At 39.9% G+C, this 24,218-nt stretch overlaps 1 protein-coding gene across 1 annotated transcript in view; it reads right to left on the reverse strand.

The window, feature by feature from the left end:
* The window catches only part of oxct1a (3-oxoacid CoA transferase 1a), a 38,664-nt gene extending 14,662 nt beyond the window's left edge, over positions 1–24,002 (reverse strand). Inside the window, exons 1-12 of the mRNA XM_084024467.1 lie at positions 23,631–24,002; positions 22,133–22,241; positions 21,479–21,569; positions 17,439–17,574; positions 17,066–17,215; positions 16,334–16,440; positions 15,835–15,895; positions 3,876–3,983; positions 3,511–3,625; positions 2,885–2,979; positions 2,265–2,313; positions 821–893 (exon numbers count right to left, since the gene is read on the reverse strand). Coding sequence (XP_083880593.1) covers positions 821–893; positions 2,265–2,313; positions 2,885–2,979; positions 3,511–3,625; positions 3,876–3,983; positions 15,835–15,895; positions 16,334–16,440; positions 17,066–17,215; positions 17,439–17,574; positions 21,479–21,569; positions 22,133–22,241; positions 23,631–23,714 — 1,178 coding nt within the window. The 5' untranslated portion in view covers positions 23,715–24,002. The remainder of the gene's footprint in view (positions 1–820; positions 894–2,264; positions 2,314–2,884; positions 2,980–3,510; positions 3,626–3,875; positions 3,984–15,834; positions 15,896–16,333; positions 16,441–17,065; positions 17,216–17,438; positions 17,575–21,478; positions 21,570–22,132; positions 22,242–23,630) is intronic.
* Between the last annotated feature and the right edge of the window lie 216 nt (positions 24,003–24,218).

The following is a 24,218-nucleotide window of genomic DNA, read 5'->3' on the forward strand; positions in this document are numbered from 1 at the left end:
CTGAACTGATGCTGCGGGGTGTGCGGGTGGGCAATCTCTGACAGCTGGCAAATCAATGAGAACCAGGGACCTTGGGAATATTGGCATGGCTGCCGTCTAGTTGCACTGGTGACAGCAGCCATTTATTAATATCCAGTGCAAATTGTGGCAATGTCCTGTGATCAAATCCCATGGACCTGTTTTTGTGTTTGTAAAGTTTGTGGGTAGAGCCTAACTGGCATCACAAATTGACTGGTTTGAGCATTTAGCAACGGGGTGAGTTTCCTCACCCTTACTCATTGGACTAAATGGCTGAACTCACAATGGCCAGACATCCTAGTATATCTTGTGGAAAAACCCAGTATCCATACAAAAGAAACATGTGAGGCATACAAATCTTTTGGCTCTTAAAATGTCATACTTTGTGGTGTCCAGGGCATTCAATAGTGAAATTTGTCAAATGATTTTTGTGTTGCGGACCGACGTACAGCAGACATCCTCTGTCATTACATTGTAATTCTTATGCTATTATGTGGTCCCAACTCTTAGCTAAGTTTGTGCTCAGTCATAATGTAAAGTAAATGTCATATAACAGATAGAATATTACCGGATCCCCTGTTTATTCATTCACTATTACACATTTTGTATTTTTCAAAAGATATTGTCAGTTTCAACTAGTTTCTGTTAAATCCATTCAAAAATAGTCTATGGTTATGGCTGACTTATGGTGCAGGTGAAACTACTGAATTAAGAAAATATTTATTATATTATATCATTTTCATAAACAACATCACAAAGTTCACAAAAAAGGATTTTCCAAGCATATGTGTTATGGACTTACCCTCGGATCATGGCAAATGACTCATCACTGGAGAAATAGGCAGCTCCCGGCAGCACAGTGACAGTCTCCTTCCCTGTGGAACAAAGCCACCCACTTTACAGATAGACTTAACCAAAAAGACAGTTAATTAAATCAAAGAAATGCACACACACATATATGAACGGATGAATTGAAGAGAATGTGAATCCATTGAGTATTGATCGAAACCGGAGAGGTGTGAGATGTCAACAATATGGGAATATGACATTAAAAGTGCTGAATAAAATGCTACAATGATCTTTGCAGTGAATCTGTTACACACAAGTATTCACCACCTTCGAAGCCCTTCAATAAGATCTGTTGCCACCATTTTTCAGAAGCCAGACAATTACTTATATAAAATCCACCCGGTGCAATCTGTGTCACAAGATCTATCACAGGATCTAACGAAGCACCATTAAATCAATTATTACAAAAAGGAAAGAATACGGCAACACAACAAACTTGTGACCTTAGGTAAATCCAAGTAAAACCGATACGTGGTTGATAAAATTATGGCAGGATGAGCGTCGCCTTTTCTTGATGCTGCTGTTCTGACAGCCTGATATCCTGTAGGTACAGGATGTCGATGTAACTGAAATTCTTCAACCACAACAAACCTGCCAAGAAATGAACAATACTCATGGACCAGGCAAGGAGGACATTAATCAGAGAGCCAACAAAGAGACCAAAGGTAACTTCAGACAAGGAGTCTCCAACATGGCAGGTGGCGCAGTGGTTAGGGAGGCCGCCCCACGTACAGAGGCTTATGTCCTCGACGCGGTGGTCCCCCCTAATTTCCTCTCTATAATAAAAATAATAAAAGGCTTGACAGGCTCTCCGCCTGAAAATATTATAAAAAGGAGTCTCCAACATGTCTATTACATGTCTTTTCTTGAAGCCATTGCTTTCTTCTGGCCACGTCTCCATAAAGCCCAGCTCTGAAAGTGGTCCAATGCTCCAATCCCTGCTATGAAGCTTTCCAGCTTAAGTTATCTTTGATCTCCTTTTGGCCTCTCTGATTAATATCCTCCTTGATTGGTCCTCTCTTGTCTGGTTTATTGTGTTTGAAGAAAATAACATTTTGGTACCCGATTCTCTGCATTTTATAGTGTGAAAATGGATTAAATGCTGCTCCGTTAGATGCGACACTTGAATGTACACAGGTTTTTTTTTGTTTTTTCAAACAAGTTTATTTTTGGACAATTTTGTCTCGGCCCTTCATATCAAATCCAAATAAAAATATTTTTTTATTTCTAAGTTGTAGTGAAGCAAAATAGGAAAAATCGCCAAGGGGTGAACACATTTGCAAGGCCCTGTATAATCCATTCATAAATTATTTAGACCGACATTTCCACAGTTTCTTTTTTTTTTTCCACATATAAACAAATGAATCATTGGAAGTAATGATAAGTAGAACCCTCACCAGCGTTAATCAGGTCTGCATCCACTGCATCCTCAGTGGGGTAGGGGCCCTATGCAGAGAGAAAGGAAGATGAACCAGAATGTGCACACAGGTGAGCGCCACACATACTCTCGCATGTCACTCAGCCTCACCGGCCATGATCTTTCAAGGGAGAGACAGACACAATCACATTTTGGTGATTTGATGAGACATTGATTTTTTTTTTTGGTGCTCAACAAAGGGAGCAATCCTTTTGGATGGAGGGGAAAAGAGAGGAGAGGGCAGAATCTCTTTAAAGCTGGAACTCATAATCAAAAGAAACTTTTATTAATACGGCATACGCATAGGCGTCTCCATTTTCCCGTCAACACAACTGAATGGAAAGTCATTCCATAGCAGAGGCAGCAGTAGCTTTTGTTGAAGGCTCTGCCAACAAAATAATGATTGTGCAAAAGAAAACTGGAAAGGAAAGAAAAACGACCAGAATCTGCAACATAAACTCGTTTCAACTGAAGGACCAAACTAGGAATGATAGCGCTATTTAGCTGTGTTACGCTAAGAGCACCATTCAGTAGCCTGTTTAGTCGAGATTGAAAGCACAGAAGCCTGAGTGGGATGAAAGCTCTCCGTGGGCATCTTACCAGTCCCAGAATTCCATTTTCACTTTGGAGGTTTACAGTGATGTCTGGTTTTATAAAGTTGCTGGCCAGCATGGGAATGCCAATACCAAGGTTGGCTGGTTGGATCTTTGTTAAAGATGGTAACTGTTACATTTGTAATCATGCAATGGAGAGCAGGAATTAAGATGAAGAGTAACATATTCAGTATATTAAACCGTGCACTGTATAGACTCCTTGACATTTTATCATAACAGGCATGCTGTGTGAAAAAGTTTGGAGAATTTGTTGATTGGACATCAAACCCACAGAGCTATAAAGTCGAAACATTTCCAAGATACCACATATGTTGTGCTTCATGCTAGCATGTCATGCATATGAGTTATAAGGGAATGTGAATACGCTCATGGATCGGTTCATCACAGATCCGCCACTCAAAACCGGCAGCCTTCATGAGGAAGGACGGATGCTATATCAATAACATGTAAATGTGAAATACTGACAAAAGAAGTTCATAATTTGCCGATGCAATTAACTGGCACAAAGGCAACAATAAGTCATTATAAGTGTTGAAAAGAAAGGAAGGCAGAGCACAAAGTGATATGCTTTCATGATTTGGTTGTTGCTTGTATTCTTTTAAAAAAGGATACCATACATCCCATCCTCGAACTCCAGAGCAGCCCGGCGAATGATCCTTTCCCGAACAATATCGGAGTCCTTCTTTGGTTTCGGCTTCTCTTCTTGGTTTTTCTTTACTGTGCGTTTCTGGAAACAAGAGGAATATGAGGACACATACGTATAATAAAAGGAAGTATGTGTGTTTCTGAGCAATGAGGGAATAGCAATAGCCCGCTACAATGAATTATTCAAAAAGGATTTGACTCTACACTGTATTGTTATAGGATTATCATTAATTCAATTCCAATTCAATTCCAATGAAGTGACTCTCACATAATGACATAATCCGGAAACTGTAAAGAGAATGAATATGCATGCGAAAGGCCCCGTGTTGTACCTCGATCCTTTTTTCGTAGCTGGTTCCCTTGACAACCCTATGGACGTAAATGCTGGGTATGTGGATGTCCTCTTCAGCAAAGGTTCCAACATCCACCACCTCCTCCACCTACACAGACACACAGAGAGATGAGCTCCACCTTCACCTGTAAAATGTCTCACACTGACTTCAGTTAAGGAAACCAGGCACTGATGGAACTGCACTACCAGAAAATAACCTCTGCTTCCCCATGAAATTTATGTTTGATATGAAATCCCAAACTGCGCTACAAACAACAGTGAGGGTGACACACAAGCAGACATTTGCACTCCGAATAAGATCTTACTACTGTTATGTCTTTCAACAGAGAAGACAGGATAAATATTTGTGGGAGAAGGTGTTGCATTTATTCTTTTAACAACACCACTGAGTCCCCTGAAAGCTGTCTATGTACCCAAAACCAGCTTGGCTGACTACAAACACACCAAGCCCAGGGAACATAGCTTGATCCAGGGATCAAAGGAGATGGAGAGTACGGCTTGTGTATTTTTTTTTCTTTTTATTCCACAAGCTCTGGCATCAAGACATAAAGTTTACAGTTCAGCTCAGCTTATTCTTTGGATCTCAGTAGAACTACTATAACACTGAACACTGGCCATGTATATTGTCTTAATACACCCCCCCATAATACTTTATTTACATGATATATACAGTATATATATTATAAAAGGTGTGTGTCTAAGATATCGACTGAACAATATATTCCTGACTCCGAGACAGAAGTGCAGCACCTTTATGTAGAAAGTGTCCAGCAGGAGAAGAAGAATGTACACCAATGGCTATTTCTGTCCGACTAACAAGACGGATGGAAATGGCTATTGATTTAAGCAGAGTTGGGTCAACATGACTGGGATAAAATATCCCACAGCGAACGCACCTGCGCCTCCCTCCTTAGGTAACAGTAGAACGGCTATAAACTGAGCATGCTGCCCATTTTAGCCTGCTCTCGCTCCTAAAACGCATATGTCATGCTTATATTTGTTGGCTGTGCTGTTAAAACACAGTGATCCCTGAGCATTTAAGTCGAGGCCAGAATCATCCTAAGCTGGGAAGGGATAGTGGGCATTTTAGGAGGACTGGTTTTCCTTTATGAAATAGAAGACACTCCAAGAGGGAGGTGGTGCAATGATCTTCCTCAAGATTCTTCAGGGAGGGGAAAGCACTTGAAAAGACACACAATTAAATGGAAAAAAGAAGAGAGTGAGAAAGTTACGATGACATCTCTGGGGACCAAAGGGGACTTGACCATGACAACATAACTCCCACCCTAACGTTGCTTCCTGCCCGTCTAGCTCAGAGCGTAACCTACTTATTCCATTTACATGAGGGGCAAGCAGCCGTTCGGCGCAAATTGAATTGAATCTCTCCTTATCTCCACTTCCTCCCTTAGCACTCACTGTTGACTGAGAGGAGTCAATGGCTAAGAGTGGATCCCATCTTAGCGTTGTCATGGATACGCAGGCTTTGGTCTGTGGTGAGCTCGGGCCACTCAGGCTGTAGAGTGATTTTAGACTCTTTTTCAGTTTCCCTTAGTCGGGTTATGGTAAATCTGTGATGCTCCACGGTGAAAACGAGGCCATGCAATATGAGATTTGGTAGCGCAGTCCCACACATCCACCCACACCTTTCTCTGGGGGCTCGATCCGTCTTTTGTGAGAATGATGATTTCCATAGACATCTTCATCAAGCAAGACTGAGCAGGCAAGACCCCAGATCACATTATAAAACAGTTACAGCTAGAAAATAGGGCAGACTCGGGGGGCAAGGCGATCACTTATAAACAAATATTTGGTGGCATGAAATTCAAGACTTCAGATGAATTAATTGAATTAACGGTATCAAATCCTTTTTTCTCCTCTCACTCAAAAAGTGTCCAATACTGTAACCTTCAAAAACCAACAGCAATAAAAAGATGAAGATAAAATAATACAAATAAATCACACCTCAAAGGTGGGTTTTTCTCTGTCCGTTTGTTGGTGTGTCAAACACGTGCAAACAAGCCATGTATTCAGCTCGATATTCAATTAGCCTTCAAAAGTCGCAGCACAATAACAAGCTCATACAATTTAAATGCCCTGTATACATAAAAAAGCCTCCTGTTCCTTTTATCTAGGTGATGTGTCCTGCCTGCACCGGTGCTCAGATGAAGCTCAGACAGGAGGTTCAACGGACGGGAACGGATAAAGCATTAAAATGGAATATTAAAAAAACAACAACACAACAATAACACATGGACAAACACACACAAATGAGCAGGTGTGCGGAGCAAGCACACGGGCACACGCACAGACACACATTGATATATGACTGTAACTGTAGAACGATTTTCACATCAATGAGAGCAGAAACAGGCATGAAGTGAGCTGGCAGGAGGACAGAGGGAATCAAAGTGCCCTCCGGGGACTAACAACCCTTTTTCAATTTTTGTGGGTTTGTGCTTTTTTCGGCTCACATGTTGATAATCTCAAACTGATTGGATCACAAAGCTAACAGATTCCTAGAATAAAACACCAACAGTGGTGCTGCATTCAGAATATCCTCTACGGTTGTTAAACAAGGCTGGAAATGTGCCACACTTATCACTAATTAGCTGAAGTTTGCGCAACCAAAATAAAAACAAATGTTACATTTAGAGTTAAAGTGGCAGTCCACAACATTTTCTTCTATTTAATTGTCTTTTAAGTTACCAAAAAGTGAGTTAAAATAATGGTGATTGATTATATGACCCACTATTGAAAGTGCTTGAGCTTGCTGCTTTGCCCAGAAATAGGATCTCCGTGTCTGTGGCGACATTCCCACGCAAAATTCTAAATGAGTGAGCCTTTTTCCATCAGTTAGCAGCAGAAAAAGAAAACCAATCGAAGAGAAGGGCAAGTAATGAAGAAGCAAAGTGACCGCCAACGAGGGAAAACGACGGACCTCTTTTCAGTGTGGAGCATTTGAAGGCATAGGCTCGCCTGCAATTCCATCGACCGCCAAAGAGGCCGCTAGAAGCAACACATCTCAAATCTCACGGACTGCCACTTTAATCAGATTTTCAAGTACATGGAACTAAAACTTACTATGAAAAAGACCAGCAGGTCTTTCAGACAGGAATATATAGATGCAGGCAGATGACCTTTCAGTACCAAATACACTCAATGCTATGAGCAAGGGTATTCATTTGAGCTGATCACATTCATATTGACAATCTGGCCGATCAACATCTGAACAGGATCATGTGTTTGTTTCTTCAGACCATAATAATTCTGACAAAAAAAATATTAGTCAGTGGACTTAATTTCATTTTTCCCTCTGATTAACATTGCTCTCCACGCCACATTTAATTAAATATAGGAAATTCATCAACAACTCCTCCTCCTCAAAAGCCTTTTAGATAGCCAACTTTCACTAAATTAAGTAAATTACTAATAATAAATTACTGCCATGCGACCAGTCTCATCCGTGTGCTAGCTAATAGATACTCCAAATTAATAAATCATTTCTGAGAATAGATATATTTTTAGATCACAACCCTGCTCACATTTTACATTTCCCCCAAAATTACCCAACCAAAGAAATCCTCATTTTTTATATCAAAGTATAATGTTTTTCTTATAAAACTAAATATGACGTGTGCGTACATCAGCTAATATCAACCAATTTCAACCAATAATATCATGCCATCCATCCATGAATCAATCTGCAACAATATGCACTGCACAGACCTAGAGAAGGTCGTGAGCCAATCTTTTGAACGATCAAATGTGTCACTTGAAAATACGTCACAGTACGAAAGCTAGATACTCTTTAAATGCCGCTTCAGCTCGACTTTGACTCAGTTTTATATAACACCACCAAACTGAGGAATTACAGACTGTTCAAGCTTCAGGAGGAAACACTTTAATTGCAAAACTACCTGAGCTCATAATCTGTCCCGTTTGTGTTTTGTGTGTGTGTGTGTGTGTGTGTGTGTGTGTGTGTACTGATATGCAGGAGAAAGAGATGGTGTGGGTACAGGCGACAGAGCATGAGGATGGCAGCGACACCACACTCTCATTACTCTGTGTATTTATAGCCTCTCCATCTTCCTCCCAGTGTGCATTCGTGTTTGTGTATGCGGACACTTGGCCATGCTCTGGTGCCACTTTCGGGGCTCTGCTCTGGCTCCATCCTCTCACCCAGAATACTGACAACATGGGCAATCTGTTTCCTCTCAGTGGAAACTTGCCTCGTCTATGACAGCCTTCATGGTATCCAGAAAAAGGGAGACAGTCAGCCAATGCAAGCCCTGACGACATTACTGGAACTAAAAATACATTTTTCAAGCACATACTGCACACTAAAGGACATTGTATAATAAGGATTTGGAACTCCAGTCCCAGCTCAAATGGTTATGTTTACATTTCAAAGAACAGCCTCTGTGCAATGTGCTTCAGATTCTGAAGCTATAGGTAGTCATTAGGGAACTTTGAACTTATTGTATACTACATTACATAACATTCAGTTTGTGCAATGTTCAACAAATTTGTCTTCCCCTTCTACTGGCTCCTATCATCTCTTTTACAAATATTATATTTTCCCTTTTTGGCCTCTGTTCAATGCCAGCATTGCACATGAATTTAAGTCTATTCTGAACCTTATTTACTCTTTCACAAGTCAATGCCATCACCAGATTGATCTGTGTGTCCGACTCTGGCAGTACAGATGGGCAAAGAGTGCCAGCAATTCCCCCAAAACGTAAGTTGGAAGGTACACAGTACTAAAATATTAATTAATTTTCCTTGAAATGTTTGAATTAATGGGGAGGCCTGACTTGGGCAAGACCACAGACTAGATTATGTGCACATATGTATTCCAAAGTGCAAAAACAGAAATACACAGACAGACAGATGACCTTTAAGTTCTCTGAACTTATTTGTCACTACTGTCGATATAAGTTAATTCACAAGCTCTCATCTTGGCGTCTGTGCTTCTGTCAAGGCTGCTATAAATCAATTGTATTCTCCTCAATCACCATCAAGGTCATCACCACATGTTGTTGGTTTGATTACCAGCTCCTAGTGGCCATATGTCAGAGTATCCTTGAGAGACACCGAACCCAAAGTTGCTCCCCAGAAGCCGCCCATTGCTCTTAAAATGAGTATGATGGGTTAAATGCAGAGGTCAAATTCCATTAATGTATGTGTATGACGATTTGAATAAAGGCTTACGTGCAATGTCAAGCAGTGTTGATGCAATGCATGTTCTTGTCTTGCATGCACACAAGCATACACACACTCCTGGGAGGATGTCAAAGGCTTTCATACCCAACTGTGCATAGGTATTACATCCAATTGCTGGGTTGTAGTCTAGCCAGCCCTGCAATTACCATCGGGAGAGGTTTCAGCTCAAAGTAAAAAAGGTGACAAAATACATACAAAAGGACAATGCTAATTTTGCTGTGGGTCGCATACTAAAGTGTGTCATAAATGAGGACTCGGTAGTGTGCAATACTATTGCAGAGATACTCGTTTAAAAAAAGGGCCATGACTTGTAAGTACGTGCATAATATGGATTTTATATAAATTTGGATTCAAAGCCATGTCACCTTCTGGGACCTATTCATTCGATTTAATTAAAGCTATAGATCCCTTTTACAACACTGTGGGAGTTAAATAATAATAGTAATAATGAGTTTAATTTATCAAGCACACTTACACACTCCCAAGGGGAAGGCTGAACAGGTGAGTCTTCAGATTAGATTTAAAAAACAGCAAGCAAGTCTGAGGCCCTAATCGTCCCTGGGAGCCGATTCCAAAAGCTTGGCTTTTGGCAAATGTTTGTTAGCTTTGTCCATGGCATAGCTCATCATTTGACCTGTTCATGAGGTAGGTTGGAATGCTACATTTTATGCCCTTGAACACCAGGAGGAGGAAATTGAAGATGATTAATTGATTTATTGTGAAGGAAGTGGAGGACTGGGTTGATATGTTGTGATTTCCATGTTCTGATTTGTAACCTCTTTAAAGTTTTGGTTGGTAGGCCAACAGAGAATTCCAAGTCAATGCACAAGAAGAAGAAAGCATGGATCAGTTCTTCTGCATCGCGTTTCCTCAGGGAGGTTCTTCATCTTGAAGAGGTCCCATGGCGGTCCAGTGATGGATGAGCAACAGGGGAAGTATGCAGGTAGATTTGTGTATCATCTGTATATGAGCGGAATTTTAAGTTACGGCTCCTCTGTATTTTCCCCAGAGGCAGCATATGGATAAAAATTAGCAAGGGCCCCAAGACTGACCCCTGGGAGACATAAGTGCTGATGTTTGAGGTGAAATTGCCAAGGATAACAATTCCCATCTTCCTCTGACATAGGAATGGAGAATTAAGTGCTGTGCTTGTAATTCCCACCTCCAGGCACTGAGGCAGGATGATATGATCCGCCGTGTCAAATTTAGCATTTTACTCCAGCAAAATTACGATGCTGGGGGAGCCAAAGTCTGCCGCCATTAAGAGGTAATTTATCACCCTCGCCAGAGCAGTTCAGTACTACAGGACCAGACTGGAAGACTTTGAAGAACTGGTGGGTATGGAGACATAATGGAGTTGGAGGGTGACAACCTTTTCCAACACCTTTGATCAAATAAATATTTTGTTTCACACAACAAAATCCGTCACCATACAGAAGATAAATAGTTGAAATGCTGTTACAGCTTGACATTTACATATAGGGTTGATGGCTGCCAAATTAATGGAGGGCCGGGCAACTAAACATAGATCTTTAATACATATGTTTTGGTGGGCGCAATAACTGCAAAGTGATTTTCATTAATGTAGTGAGGATGAGGTCCAAAGTGCTGCTGGAGGATTTCATCTTTAAAGACAAATGTTAATGATCTCAGCTTGTGACCTCGGCAAAGGCATTCAGAGTTGGGCCATCATAGAGGGCACGATCAAGGGGAGCGGCAGATTGATTTTCAGTTTGTGTTTTTATAAAGTTCTCAAAGCAATTTGCAGTCATCAGTGGAGAGAGTGGTGGAGGATGAATCATTAGGCTTGATCATCTGATTTATTGTGGAAAACAAGTCCCTGGGATTGTTATTGTCTATGAGAATAGAGTAATAGGATGCTCTGCCAGCTCTTAATGCAGAGAGTATGCTTTCTGGTCTAGTTCTCCGAGGGAAAGTTAAGCCAATTTGCCTAAATCTGCACTCTATTTTCAGGACCTCTGATTTTAGGATTTGCTGCTAGAGACAGGTGGTGTAATCATTACATCCAGTAGCCCCACATTATGGTCAGAAATGCCTAGCTCTAGAACATCTGTCTTGGTAATTGAGACATTGCCAGTGTATTATTAAGACTAAAAAGGTAAAATTTGCAGTCACATAAGAAAAATAAATGTTTTGGCTATACATAGTTTTTAGGAAGTGGTTGCATAATATAACTTTAACTAGTTACTAGTTAACTACTTGATTACACCATTTTTATGAATGACTACATTTTGATCCTAGATGCATGTCAGGTCTGCATGTTTAAAAAGTGGAAACAACACCAATAGTTATACATAGGGCACCACCGATAGCCAAACAAGCTCACGTAAGATGAAGGTTATGGCCAATCTTATGGGTGGGTCCTTGTACATGCCAGGTAAGTGGGAGGCAGTCCAAGAGGTTGTGGAGTTCAACAGCTATCGAGCACTTGGGGGCATCCACATGGATATTTGAATCACCAAGAACTGCCAGCCTGGAAAAAGTGGGCCAGAGGGTTGCGATGAGATTTGAAAAGTCTGATATAAAAGGTGGAATTTGCTCTTGGTGGTCTATATATAGAGACACTTAGCAAAGGTTGTAGATGGAGGGATTTAGCAGCTTACCATTCAAAAGATTGGGAATCAGGGAACTGCAGTTCAGCCAGGCCGACAGTATCCCAATAAAACCAGCCTCCCCAACATGCCAAGAGCAAATGTATTTGTAAGAGAGGCCTCATTGAAGTGGGAGATAGTCACCATCGTCGTGTCAGGTGACAAACAAAGTCAATGTCCTGATCACTAAAGAAATGATGACATTTTACGTACACAAAATGGCAGGAAAAACTACGACAAATAATTGGATTTATAAATATATGCCAACAGTAGCTTGAGTAATGGAATAAGTCGAGGGCATAAGTTCAAGAACAAGGCAAGAAAACGCACCAAGGCATCCTTAGTGCTGTAAAACGTGGGATGTGACAATTAATTAAAATTCCAGCAGGGAGAAAACAAAGCATTGTGCTCCACATGGATAACAATTATCGTTTGAAGGCCAAACATAGAAGTTAAAAAGAAAATACATTATAATAAATTACCTACACATAATTGAAGTTCACAATTCAGGGCTGAAACTGAAATTTTGCAAATGTGTAGGTTTTTTGTTGCCATTTTCATTTCAACACAAATGGACAGTGAAAGACTAAGGTTGAGACTCTGGGGAATGGAGGTTATTTTTATTTTTTTTATCCAATTAGACCTCTAGCTTGGTAAAAGAACATACCGACAAATATATTCACTTAATTCATGCATGATTGGCTGGTTGTTCGTGCACCAACACCCACACCACTATATTGCATTGCCGCAGTAACAGTATACAGTTGAGTCATTTTACTGTGACTGATAGTCGAACGACAGCAGAAACCGCCGCTTCGATTCAGTCTCTGATGTATTGTATCCCACAATGCAATGGGGGCCTTCACTATAACTGTGATAAGGGAATAACTGGACCAACTGGATACCATGGAACGTTCAACAATTGAATAGCAGGGTTTGGTTGCCTAGTAACCATGACAGGAGCTGGTAATGATCTGGTAATTTTCAAAGTGCTTTTGTGCCATCTCATTTTCTGACACCCTTAGTGCCTCTTGTTGTTCAGATTCAGTTGAAAAAAAAAAAAAAAAGATGCACGTATCAGGATTTGGACATGGATTACAAAGATGCGCCAGTGGTCACTGACCTGAGGGAATGTAGCCTTTAATGATGGGTATGTTCAAAGCTTAATCTGTTCATACGGTTTTAAAGCATTACACACATTTACACACACTGACCCCTAGGTGAAGAACTATCTGAATGTAAAAAGCTGTTTAAAAGAACAAAGCTACAATATTATATATAACATATATAAAGTGTAAATGAAGAACTTGTAAAAACTGGAGACTGGAGACCATCATCTCATTCGGCAAGTTAAGAGATCAAGCACAGGTAATTCAAAGAACCATTAGAGAGCAGCGGGTTGGCTAAACAGAATTTTATTCAAGAGGCTAATTGGGTACCAGCGTTTGCCATGTGTCAAGTGGAAGCTCGTCAGTATTTAGAAAACTAATTTTGACACACTTCAATGTGACCAGATCAAACTGAGACGGAGCTTTGGGAGTTTCCTTGACTTGACTGATTAGGGGAATTACTATCACAACCGATTAAGTATTTTTAAGAAAATAAACATTATCAAATTAAATCAAATCAATCAAATCTTGGTTGTATGTATCAACCTCATTGTTCTGGCCTCGTTTTATCTGCAGTTTAAGTTGCTGCCCTTTGACAGAAATCGTTATCTACACAATTGTCCCTAGTCCAGACAGCCTCCTGCTGAAATGTCCCTACATGTCTGCCCTTTGATAACAATGAAGTATTGGCCCCGGAACAGCTAGAACAACCTACCTGACTATGTATAGACTTCAGAGAAAAAAAATCTGGTGCAGCAGACAAGCAACTTATTCTGCAACATGATCGTGAAAGAGCCTTCCATATACTGGCCTGAGCTTCCAAGCTGAGCTACAAATTGAATGAATAGATTCAAAAACACCTGAACCTGTCTGTTGGTTCCTTTCCCAGTCTTAACCATCGCACCGAGTCAGCAGGGTCAATATTGACAGCGTATCACCAGATGTATGACTGAGCATGCACTGAATTCTAAAAGCTACATTTATTTTCATACGGATGGTAATTGCTTCAATATCGAGATAAAAGGTTCTTAATTGGTATTTCAATACAGGCATATTATTTGATTGTCACCACTAAATAGGCCTGTCATAGATAATGTTCATATGTCACCTGCACTACGATAAAGAATCTCGCAATCTGATATTTCACCCTGACAGGATGATAAGAAAAAGTGTTCAGGCAGCTATAATAGGAGTCCAAGTACATAATACCCCAATACATATTTGTAATACAATTTCCCATTAAATGTGATACAAAAAGATGTATATTTACAATTTTCTTTTACAAGGAATTGAACTGTATCACTATCAAATGAGGAACAGGGCTCCCTTTTCAGTTTTTGCTGCTATATTTTTAAAAAAACAACTAAAAACAGTTTAATAACCTCAGAATGTAGGAAACAGAACAGTTTTTGAAAGGTACTGAATTCCACTTTGACATATATTATCAAACAGGATTCAAATGTCAGACTGCAGCACAATTTACAATGAATACCCCACTGGATAGAAGCATTTAGTTGATCCGCGGATGACAAGTGTCTGAACATATTTGTTATAGGAACATGACATGAAAAAGAACTGAAATGCAAAATCTTCAAAAGACTAGGCTGAAACTGACAGTTTGTATGACACAATCTGGTTTTTAGTGCTTGCAAGGAACATAAATGGAATAATTTAAGTTCAGATACAGATGCAGAGCATTGCATTCCCAAAATAGGATGCGTGTCGTGGTATAGAATGTGTTTTGAGTGAGGTTCATAAATAGCCACTTTCTATTAACATTTCCTTAGGCGACATACCCATGTCTAGTACTCCATTAAAAGACCGTATATACTGTGTCCTTGTCGTCTGTTGCTCAGACCAGATGCAGCCTCGGTCTCTAAACACATTAAACAATTGTTTCATCCTCTCCACTCACCAAAAATATCCCAAGCAGATTATTCTGTGTGTGCAAAGGTTGAAGCAGACAGTTCAATAATAAGTCCAACCAATTATGCTTGTATCTTATGAAGCAGCTCTCTAAGCAATGCTGCATTATCATTCAGGTCACTACTGTCTACATCACAGCAGACGTCACAAAAGGCACATTACTTGGTGGCTTCACTGCCATCAGTGACTAGTCTCATTATCCCTTTTAGAAAACAACACACACACACACACACACACACACACACACACACACACACACACACACACACACACACACACACACACACACACACACACACACACACACACACACACACACACACACACACAGGGAAGAGATGAGCGATCATATTTCGAGAGAATTAAATGCTTGACAGGTGGGTATCCAGAGACAGGATGACACAGACATCACAGAGATAGCAGGGCACCCTCGCTTCATTTTTGGCCATGCAGATTATGATGTATGAACTTCTAATCTATTAATAATATCCGAGGTCTAAGAGTTTCATTCGGGTGAATCAAAACCATTTTCAATTCAATGTAATCTTTTCTGCCTATGAGCATAAAACACCTGGCCATAAACTTGTAAGGTGCCTGTCTCACATTTCTGGGTGTAAAAAAGGATTTTCCATTTTGTCTACGTTGTCATTTGAGGGTGGTTAGATAGCATCTATTTGAAGACCACGGAGTTCTGTCTACTGCTACAGGTATAAGGGAGATACTGACTTTGTGTGATTGGGCTCAAATGGCTGTTTTATCCACCCCCATTTCCTTCCTAGTCTACAGTTAAACCTAATTCAAATGATTTTTTAATCCACAATGATTTAATGTTTATATCATGAAATATGGAGTATATGGAGATGTGTTTAGAAATTCATAATTTTTTTATATTATTTGCATTTAGCCTAAGGGTCCTTTTTCAACTACGAGAACCAGAATAACTCAACTCCTATTCAATTAAAGCATACATAATGCCATTTAAAGGGAAAGCTCAAGTCTAGATTCTGACCGCGATGTTCCAGCCAGACGTGGTTTACAAGCAAATCATGGTTTTGTTAGAAATGCATACCTCAACTATGGTGGTTTTTGCTGCCTTGCACATAGGTTGGTTGAAGTTCCTGGCTGTTTTCCTGAGAGAGAAGAGCAAGAAGTAGGTGAAATGAAAACTCTTTTGGGGCAACCTGCAACATCTAATATATCCAGCATAGCAAGTTAGTTTACTGGAAGAGACTGCCCTCTTGTGGAGAAAGAGGTTAATACATCTACTAATTTCCATCCAGCTGAAATGAGTATGCTGCCTGAATAATTCAAGATATAGAAGATGATGTCTATACTATGTTCACAATCTTAGAAGAAAGAAAATAAAACCATGTGACTAATGCAGACAAAGATGCACTGATTAGAGTCGGTCCATCCTTTTAATAAAGATCGTATCAAAAGTCAAGGTTCAAATAATGAAATTCCTTTCACTAAGACCAGTAAGTGCTACTGACGTGTGACCAGTAGATATTTCTGTTAAGAGTAACATGATCCAAACTGCTTGCATTCCATTTCATCAGTAAACCTACCTGAAAATTATGTTTCCAGCCTTGTCAGCTTTCCATGCCTTGACCAGTGCAAAGTCTCCAATAATGGCCTTTTCCATGATGTAGTGCCTGCCATTGAACTCCCGCACCTATTCCATGACAACACAATTCAAGGTGTGAGTGACAAGAGACGCAAGGGCAACAGAGGTGCAATCTTAAGTCGATCAGTTGATTGACATAAAAATAAAGCAGATATATTCAAGTCATGCTCTCAAGCCAGCTGGACAGAAGAATATCCATTGGGATCAGCCATAAACAATAAGCTATAAATGTTTGACACTGTGCCTCGTGACAAGGTTGCTTTCCTGAGAAGTTAGACCAACTCAGAGCTTGAGGCAGGTTAGCTGTTTTTCTTTACATTTCCTATTTATAACGGACGATAATTGTGCATATGTTGAAAAGTAGGAATCCAAAAAAGTTCCACAATTTTTAAGAAAAAAATAAAACCTTCTAACAGAATTATTGTATCGATAATTTACTTTCGTAACAGAGGTTATGTGATATTGATTCCCAGATTCTTCATTTCGGTTGTTTTCCAGATAAAATGGGGTTGCCCATCAAATCAGATCTGAAAATTAGGTGGAATTGCTTCTCTCGGATTCCAAGTTATCTTGTATCCCTAGAAATGGCCCAATAAAGTTAACCAAACTAAGAGCTGCAGGTACAGAGTTACAGTACAGTCACTTAATGATGGAACAACCAAAACACTCTCACCTCTCTCTTTTCACTTGCAATGGCAATGCTGCCATCTTTGTTGTACTTAATAGGAGAGCCTCCCTCTTGGATCAACGTGCCATAGCCGGTGGCTGTGAAGAAGGCTGGAACACCAGCACCCCCAGCCCTGATCCTCTCTGCAAGAGTTCCCTGTGGGGGAAAGGATGCCAGATTACATACGTGATATGGTCATACATATAAATGTCCGCTGCATGCATTATTTTTTATTCTACTGTATGTAATATAGAGAGTATAATGTCCGATCATTTGGATGTTGGAATTGAACATTCTTCTTCCTATTTGAGTGAATTTAGTTTGTGAATGTGTTTTCAAGTTAATTAATGTATAAAGCTTTCCATGTTTTCTGACCAACCTGTGGCGTCAGTTCCACTTCCAACTCCCCTGTCAGATACTGTCGCTCAAACTCTGCATTCTCCCCAACGTATGAAGAGATCATCCTCTTGATCTGCTTAGTCTTCAGCAGCAGGCCCAGGCCAAAGTTATCCACTCTGAAGAAAACAAACACATAGTGTCGTGAACCTTTAACATGGGTACAATTAAGTAAATGGACTGCATATACTGGGAACGTCTTTCTAAAGCTGTTCCACAACATACAGTAGCTCACATTACCATAAATACCCAGAGAGGTTACTCCAGGTTGTTATACGATCTTAAAGACGGTGCAGCCTATCAACAGCCATAATATAAGATAATGAGAGCAAAGAGTCACCACTGTGACATTTGTTTATTGTCTGGTAAGCCAACACTAGAACATGTTATTAGAGTCGTGACTACACTTGAATTAACTCTTGCTGGTCTCACATCTACATATACATATACATGGTGTTATAGGACCTCATACATTTAGACCATCAGACCTGGACAAACCATCATGACCCGACTGCAAAAGAAAACTCATTCCTATACACAGTACTGTGACTGTCTGTGACCAAAGAAAATCCCTGTGAGAGTTACTAGGGTTGGAATACTCGTAAAACGGGTATTTGAGATGACTGACTTTATGTAGCTTGTCAGTCATTAACCTATGAAGGCACAGTCTTCATAAAACTTCATAAAATAAGACATATAAAGCGGTTTTAAATCAAGGACTGTCTTGTGATAAAAGATAAAAGTAAAATCCTATCAAAAATCGTATCAACTCATAGCCTATAGCCCTGTCTGATTACAGGTCATATTCCTCCGAGAAAACTGCAATCAAATCAAATACAATGACTAACCTAATCAAATTTGAGGGGAAAAAGTACATTTGCTGTAAGTTAATATAAAAACATGTATCCCAAAGATAGTTTCCCTCTATCACTGTCTCTGCTCCTAGAGCAAAGGTAAAAGCTGAGCTTTGCAAAGAGTGGGTTCTCCTTCTTTCTTATATCCCAGAAAGCTGAGAACCAGGAACTACTGCTTTGTCTCCCTCAGATCAGCTGACAAGATATCTAGGCCATGTGCACTCAGAATACAAAAAGCAGATGACTGTGAAAAGCACCGTGTCACATACACACGGCTAGTGTTACAAAAAAACAACAACATAGGTAATCTATATAAAAAATAGGGTTTGGGAAGTTTGACTAATGCTCACATTTTGTGATCTTGTGTGTAGAACTGGTGTGTATGTACGTGTGTTTGAGGACAAAAACCTTGTCAACTTCAAGTGGATGGACTCTCCTTCAAGGACACACACAACAATATAGAATTAAAACGCAAGCTTTCCAAGCTAAATGCTTCTGGATCAGAGCAGCTTCCAGCATTGGACTCAATTCTTGCCTTTTGTTGAGAACATATGCCGTTTGTGCACCATTACTGGAGCAGCTGACTAGAGAATGAGTATAAGACAGCAGGGGGTGCACAGCTCAATAATCTGCTCTCGAGTACAGCTGAATCCCCTCTCAAGTAGTATTACAGTGAATAAAGAGCCCACTGTGTCAGTCGTCTACAAAGTTTCCCATAATGCCACAATTTCAATGAGCAGAACTCCATCATTACCCAAGGGTGTTGATAATGATTACTGCATGGAGACAAAAGAGACACAACCCATATTTCAGGATATTTCACCCAATTAAATTGTTTAACCCTCCCAAGTAACACTTGTGCAAATGACACTGCAACAAGGCAGCAATTGCAAATCTAAAATTACACTTGCCTCTCTCATTACCAAAAATAGGTCAACAACTATTGATGTAAAATAACTTTCCTTTATTCATACCAGAATTAAATATATCAAACACACTGCCCTTACTTTTAATATAGATTCATGAGAGAGCATTAAGTGAAACACTTGCTACCATTTTATAATACTGACTTACTTATTTGCACACCTGCAGCAAGATTTAGATTTGATTAGAGTTGAGAGTAATTGTGTTCATCTCAAAAGGTTAATAGTAGTATTATGCCCTCTCTGTAACCATGTCTGCATTAATCCATTTTAAGCTTATGGAAATGTTCACTCTAAAACGAAATATCCCATAACTACTTCTTTCCCCTTCTAGCCAGCTTCCCTGCAGAGCAAGGAAATGTGATCACGCTTTGCTGTGACTGGTTGATATACAGTACAGAGGCGTGGTAGCTTTTTTTAAAAACAAGATAACCTGTCACAACACATTCCGAAAGGTTTTCAACTGCATGCACGTTATGGCAAATGTATATACTAAAGTAAGCACTAAAATAAACATGCAGCCAACATGTAGACTACAATGTGCTTAAAATATTCCCGTGTTGGAGGTGGCTCAGAAATGCTCAGAAACAACACAAAAGAGACAATATGGCCACCATTTGCAAGTGTTTACAATCTTGTTTAAAATATGCAGACGGAAAACTTTTGGGGGGACAATGACTGTTCAGTGGGATAAACCAGCCCAAGTAAATATGACCTGTGCCAAAAAAATCAATATTCACCAAAAATCAAAGTCCGGGGAAAAGTTTGCTGAAGGGTAAGTTCTGTGAAGTGCACCAATACAACTCATAGCACAGTGTTTTTCTGGCTGAAATATCTACTGACACAGAGAAACGCATTCAAACAGTCTGTGCAGACGTTTTGATCATCTACTACAATAAGAATTACTTGTGATTCAAAACCTCAAGGTTGTCGGCGTAGATGAGTTCCTTCCCAAATTGAGACTGCGTTTTTCTACAGTACTGTAAAATGCAATCCCAGCAGATTATCCCGTTAAATACTGTTAGTCTAAGCAAATATATGTTTAAAACAATAGTTCCTGTAACTTCCTCAAAATACCCACTATAAAGTCTGACTAGTCCGAGAATAACGAGTAGATATGCAATAAAAGTTCTCCTGGAATATTTCTTAATAAGAATATAAAAGACCAAAATTGAAATATATTTCAGAGTTTGGTTGTAAGCCGGTTGTGTGCATAGTTCCAAAAAGACAAACTGGAGATGTGTATCTTTTTGTATGCTTAGGATAATTTAACAGCAACTCGAATAGTCCAGCAGTTAGAGCTTGCACTTGAAGTTGCATGTGATAAAATGTCAATATTTTGGATTCAGAGGGAAAAGCATTATTTTTGCATACCGGTAATCAATATCGTATTTAAGTAGCTCAGGTTTCGGTCTTGGTCTTAAGTTTCAGTGTTGTTATGTAAACAGTTCAGATATGGGTTACAGTGTGGCAGCACATTGGGATTCCATTACGGAAAAAGTCTGCAGCGTGACAGAGATATCAAGATATGCAATAACATGACAGAATGCATAATGAAGGACATTCAGGTAGGCAGCTGATTGTCAGAAATGAAAGTATATGCAGAGTCTATCCCATTGAGAGCAAAGACACTCACACACAATATCACCTGACCACTGAGGGAGCGGCAGTCACTGCAACACCTTTCCCTTTTGCCTGCAAATCTGATAACTTATCAGAAGCTAGCTTCTGGGCATCTCTCCAGGTCAACAGTGCCCGTTTGACGCTACCGCAAGGTTAGCAATACCTCTCCTATATAACTTAACAGCAGGTCAGTAAGGAGAAGAAATAACAGACCAGCATCTACAAAGTCAGAGTCTCACTCACTGACCATGTCAACGTTTTTTTTCCCCAAACTGCCATGTGCAAAACTGGTGAAAAAGTTGACCTCTTTGAATATTTAAGATTAATTAGCAACCAGTCAGATTGAACTTCCATTTTATGAAACTGTTTTAAACGCACACCTTTTACTGAAATGGAAATGACACATGATGAGATACATGACACGGTAAACATTTCCAGGTTCAAATCAAACCACACCCAGAATTATATAAACAAAGTCATCTCCATCAGCGATATTTTCCCAAAAATCAGGCTGGGATTTTGGAGTGGTGGGTAGCAATAAATTAATATAAAAAACAAGCACCACAGTGGAATGCACTTCATGGTCTGCACATGTGCAGTTCCTCCCATCCACACACACTTACCCTGCATTGTTGCTGACTGCAGTGAGACCATTAACGCCACTCTTCAGTAAACTGTTGATAAGATTTTCTGGGATACCACATAATCCAAAGCCTGTGTTGGAATACATTAAAAAAAAGTCATGCATATTAAAGAAAAACAATTGAAAACAACCAAATAATTATCAGAAAAGTGTTATTTAAAAGGTGGAAGTTTCTCCTAGTATAATAAGGGACATGGCAGATTTGGAAATAAAAAACAAATCTCTCCAACTATTACAAATCACAAAGGGAAAGCCCAGAGTCCAATAACATGGTGTAACAATGTGGATCAAGCCCCAGGCAATTCCAGTCATGTGTCTAAAGGCTGTGTCTAATATTAAACTGAGTGAGGCAGATTTCTCCTTGTCTGTGTTTTCTCCCTCAGGTAGAGACGTGACACAATGGAACATGTTCAACAATGTCACTCCGAACTTGACTATAAATAAGAGCTGGGGAGCGGCGTGTGCTCTGTGTGTGGATGGTAATCAACCACCGTGCCAGAGTTCAAGCTCAGAGGTCATTGAACATACATTGTTCAACATCATTTCATAATTTTCATTCCTTGACAAAACTTGTACGCCAGTAAAAACTAAAGTAATTTTAAGAGTCTGTTTGTGAAAGTATTACACATCTTACCTCCCACAAGAATGGTCGCCCCACTTGGGATATCTTTGATTGCCTCTGTAGGATCCGAGTAGAACTGGGATTTTCTTTGGCTGGAGGTGGAAAAGTAACAGCCGCAAGTCTGTAGAAAGTAGAACAAGAAATGCAGAAATCTTTACAAAACACTAGAATTTATCTTTTCCAAAGAGCTCCAATCAGCAACAGAAATTAACTAATGATTTTTTTTTTTTTTTTTTTTTTTCGTTGTTGCTAGTTAAATGCAAAAGTGAACGAACCCTGGGGGCAGCTTATACGTTTGCACAGTTTAAATGGCTGATCGTGTTTATTCAGTCGAGGAAGGGAAAGATAAGCAAAACTGCTGGACAAATCCTACAACAAAAGGAGGAGAGCTTTAGGCTTCGCCTGCAGCCAAGAGTTCCAACGCAACAGTTTTAGCTGAGGACTCACGTTTGAAATCCTCTGTGTCAACATCATGGTCAACACTTTAAAAACTGTAAAACTGTACATGTTGTGCAAAGAACAATATTTAAAAAAACAGTGGCGTTTATTGACTTCCCACCATTATATTGACTCATATTGCGGTGGCAATTTTGTGTGTATTGCAATTGCATTACAAATCTGTAATATTAATATTTGCTATGACATAGATTGCTTTGTAAATATTAAATGACACAGTTGATCATATTTGAAGAGTAACGCCACAACTCTTTGCTTTGTGATGCAACTTGCCTTCTTCTCATTATTTTCCTTTTTCTACAAATTAAATTAACATATGCATATACAATATTGTTAAACAATGAGTTGGTGGAGTAAATTATGCATGCACTTGTGATTATTTCACCTATCACACACACACACACACGAGATGATGTATGGAGAGTTGAGAGTGCATTACTTGTTTTAAATCACATAATGCATTAATGAAAGTTACCAACAGTGTGACGTGTGGTTGCGAACAGTGCTGAAGCAAAATGTTGAGCCTCCTCGCCCAGTCATGCAGTCAGGGCCGGCTCTTGGCATAGGCGATATAGGCGGTCGCCTAGAGCGCCATCTGCTGGTGGGGCGCCGCGAGGCGCCCCTCCAGCAAAATAAATTAAATAAAAAAAATTTCAATACTTGAAAGTTGTGATTTTTTGCTGTTTGCTGTTGTTGTTCAAATTAAACATGTGTGATTGTTCATTTGGCTGGTGTAGTGTGTGTGTGTGTGTGTGTGTGTGTGTGTGTGTGTGGGGGGGGGGCGCCACCACCGGAGAGCAATCTCGCCTAGGGCACAAAATTAGGTAGAGCCGGCCCTGCATGCAGTAACAACTTTAATGTCATTTCACGATCGTTGCATAAACCAGAATTACTACGTGAAGATTGGTGAATCACTAAAGTCACTTTTATTCTGGAATGTTGGACAAAAGAGAGAATAAAGTATTCGCAACAGTATGACCTTCTAAACTTGCCCGCCCATTTACATCTAATTTTTTTTTTTATCTAGAAAACCAGCCGACGTAATCGCACCAACCTTGCTCAATTGGAGATAAGCCAAGTTTACTTTGTTTTTCAAGAAGACAGTCTCCACTCTGCACAAAGCTTTGAGGGCCGCCATGCTTTTGGAGATACACGCCGGTCGGGGAGAGTGAGAAGAGGAGCAGAGCGACAGCTCCAGTCGACAGATGATGTAGTCGCCTGCTCAAAGGTCGAAACGTGGCTAACGTGCTAGCTCGCGTATATAAAAGTCAGCTGGGCTGGTGCCAGTGGGCTGGGCTAGCAAAAAGGGGACGAAGAGACTAGGCAGGCTCATTTAAATGTAACCCTTTCGCCACCACCAGCACGTCACCATAAAGTAGTCGGCGTACGACACGGTGCTTTACGCCCAAATAAGGAAAATAAGATGCGTTGACTTCAAATGTCAAATAGCTATAGCCACATAAACACAAATGACTTCTTCTTCTTGAAGTTGATGTTACAAATAAACGTGCAGGCTGCACGTCGCCATGCCGCCACCTACTGTACCGGAGTGTGTAAAATCATAGATTTATGCCATTTAAAGATTGTATTATTGTTTAATTAAAATATTTCAATACAGCCCTTTTAACCAACACTTTCCAAG

This window comes from Eutrigla gurnardus, assembly GCF_963514095.1.
Source record: "Eutrigla gurnardus genome assembly, chromosome: 13".
NCBI lineage: Eukaryota > Metazoa > Chordata > Actinopteri > Perciformes > Triglidae > Eutrigla > Eutrigla gurnardus.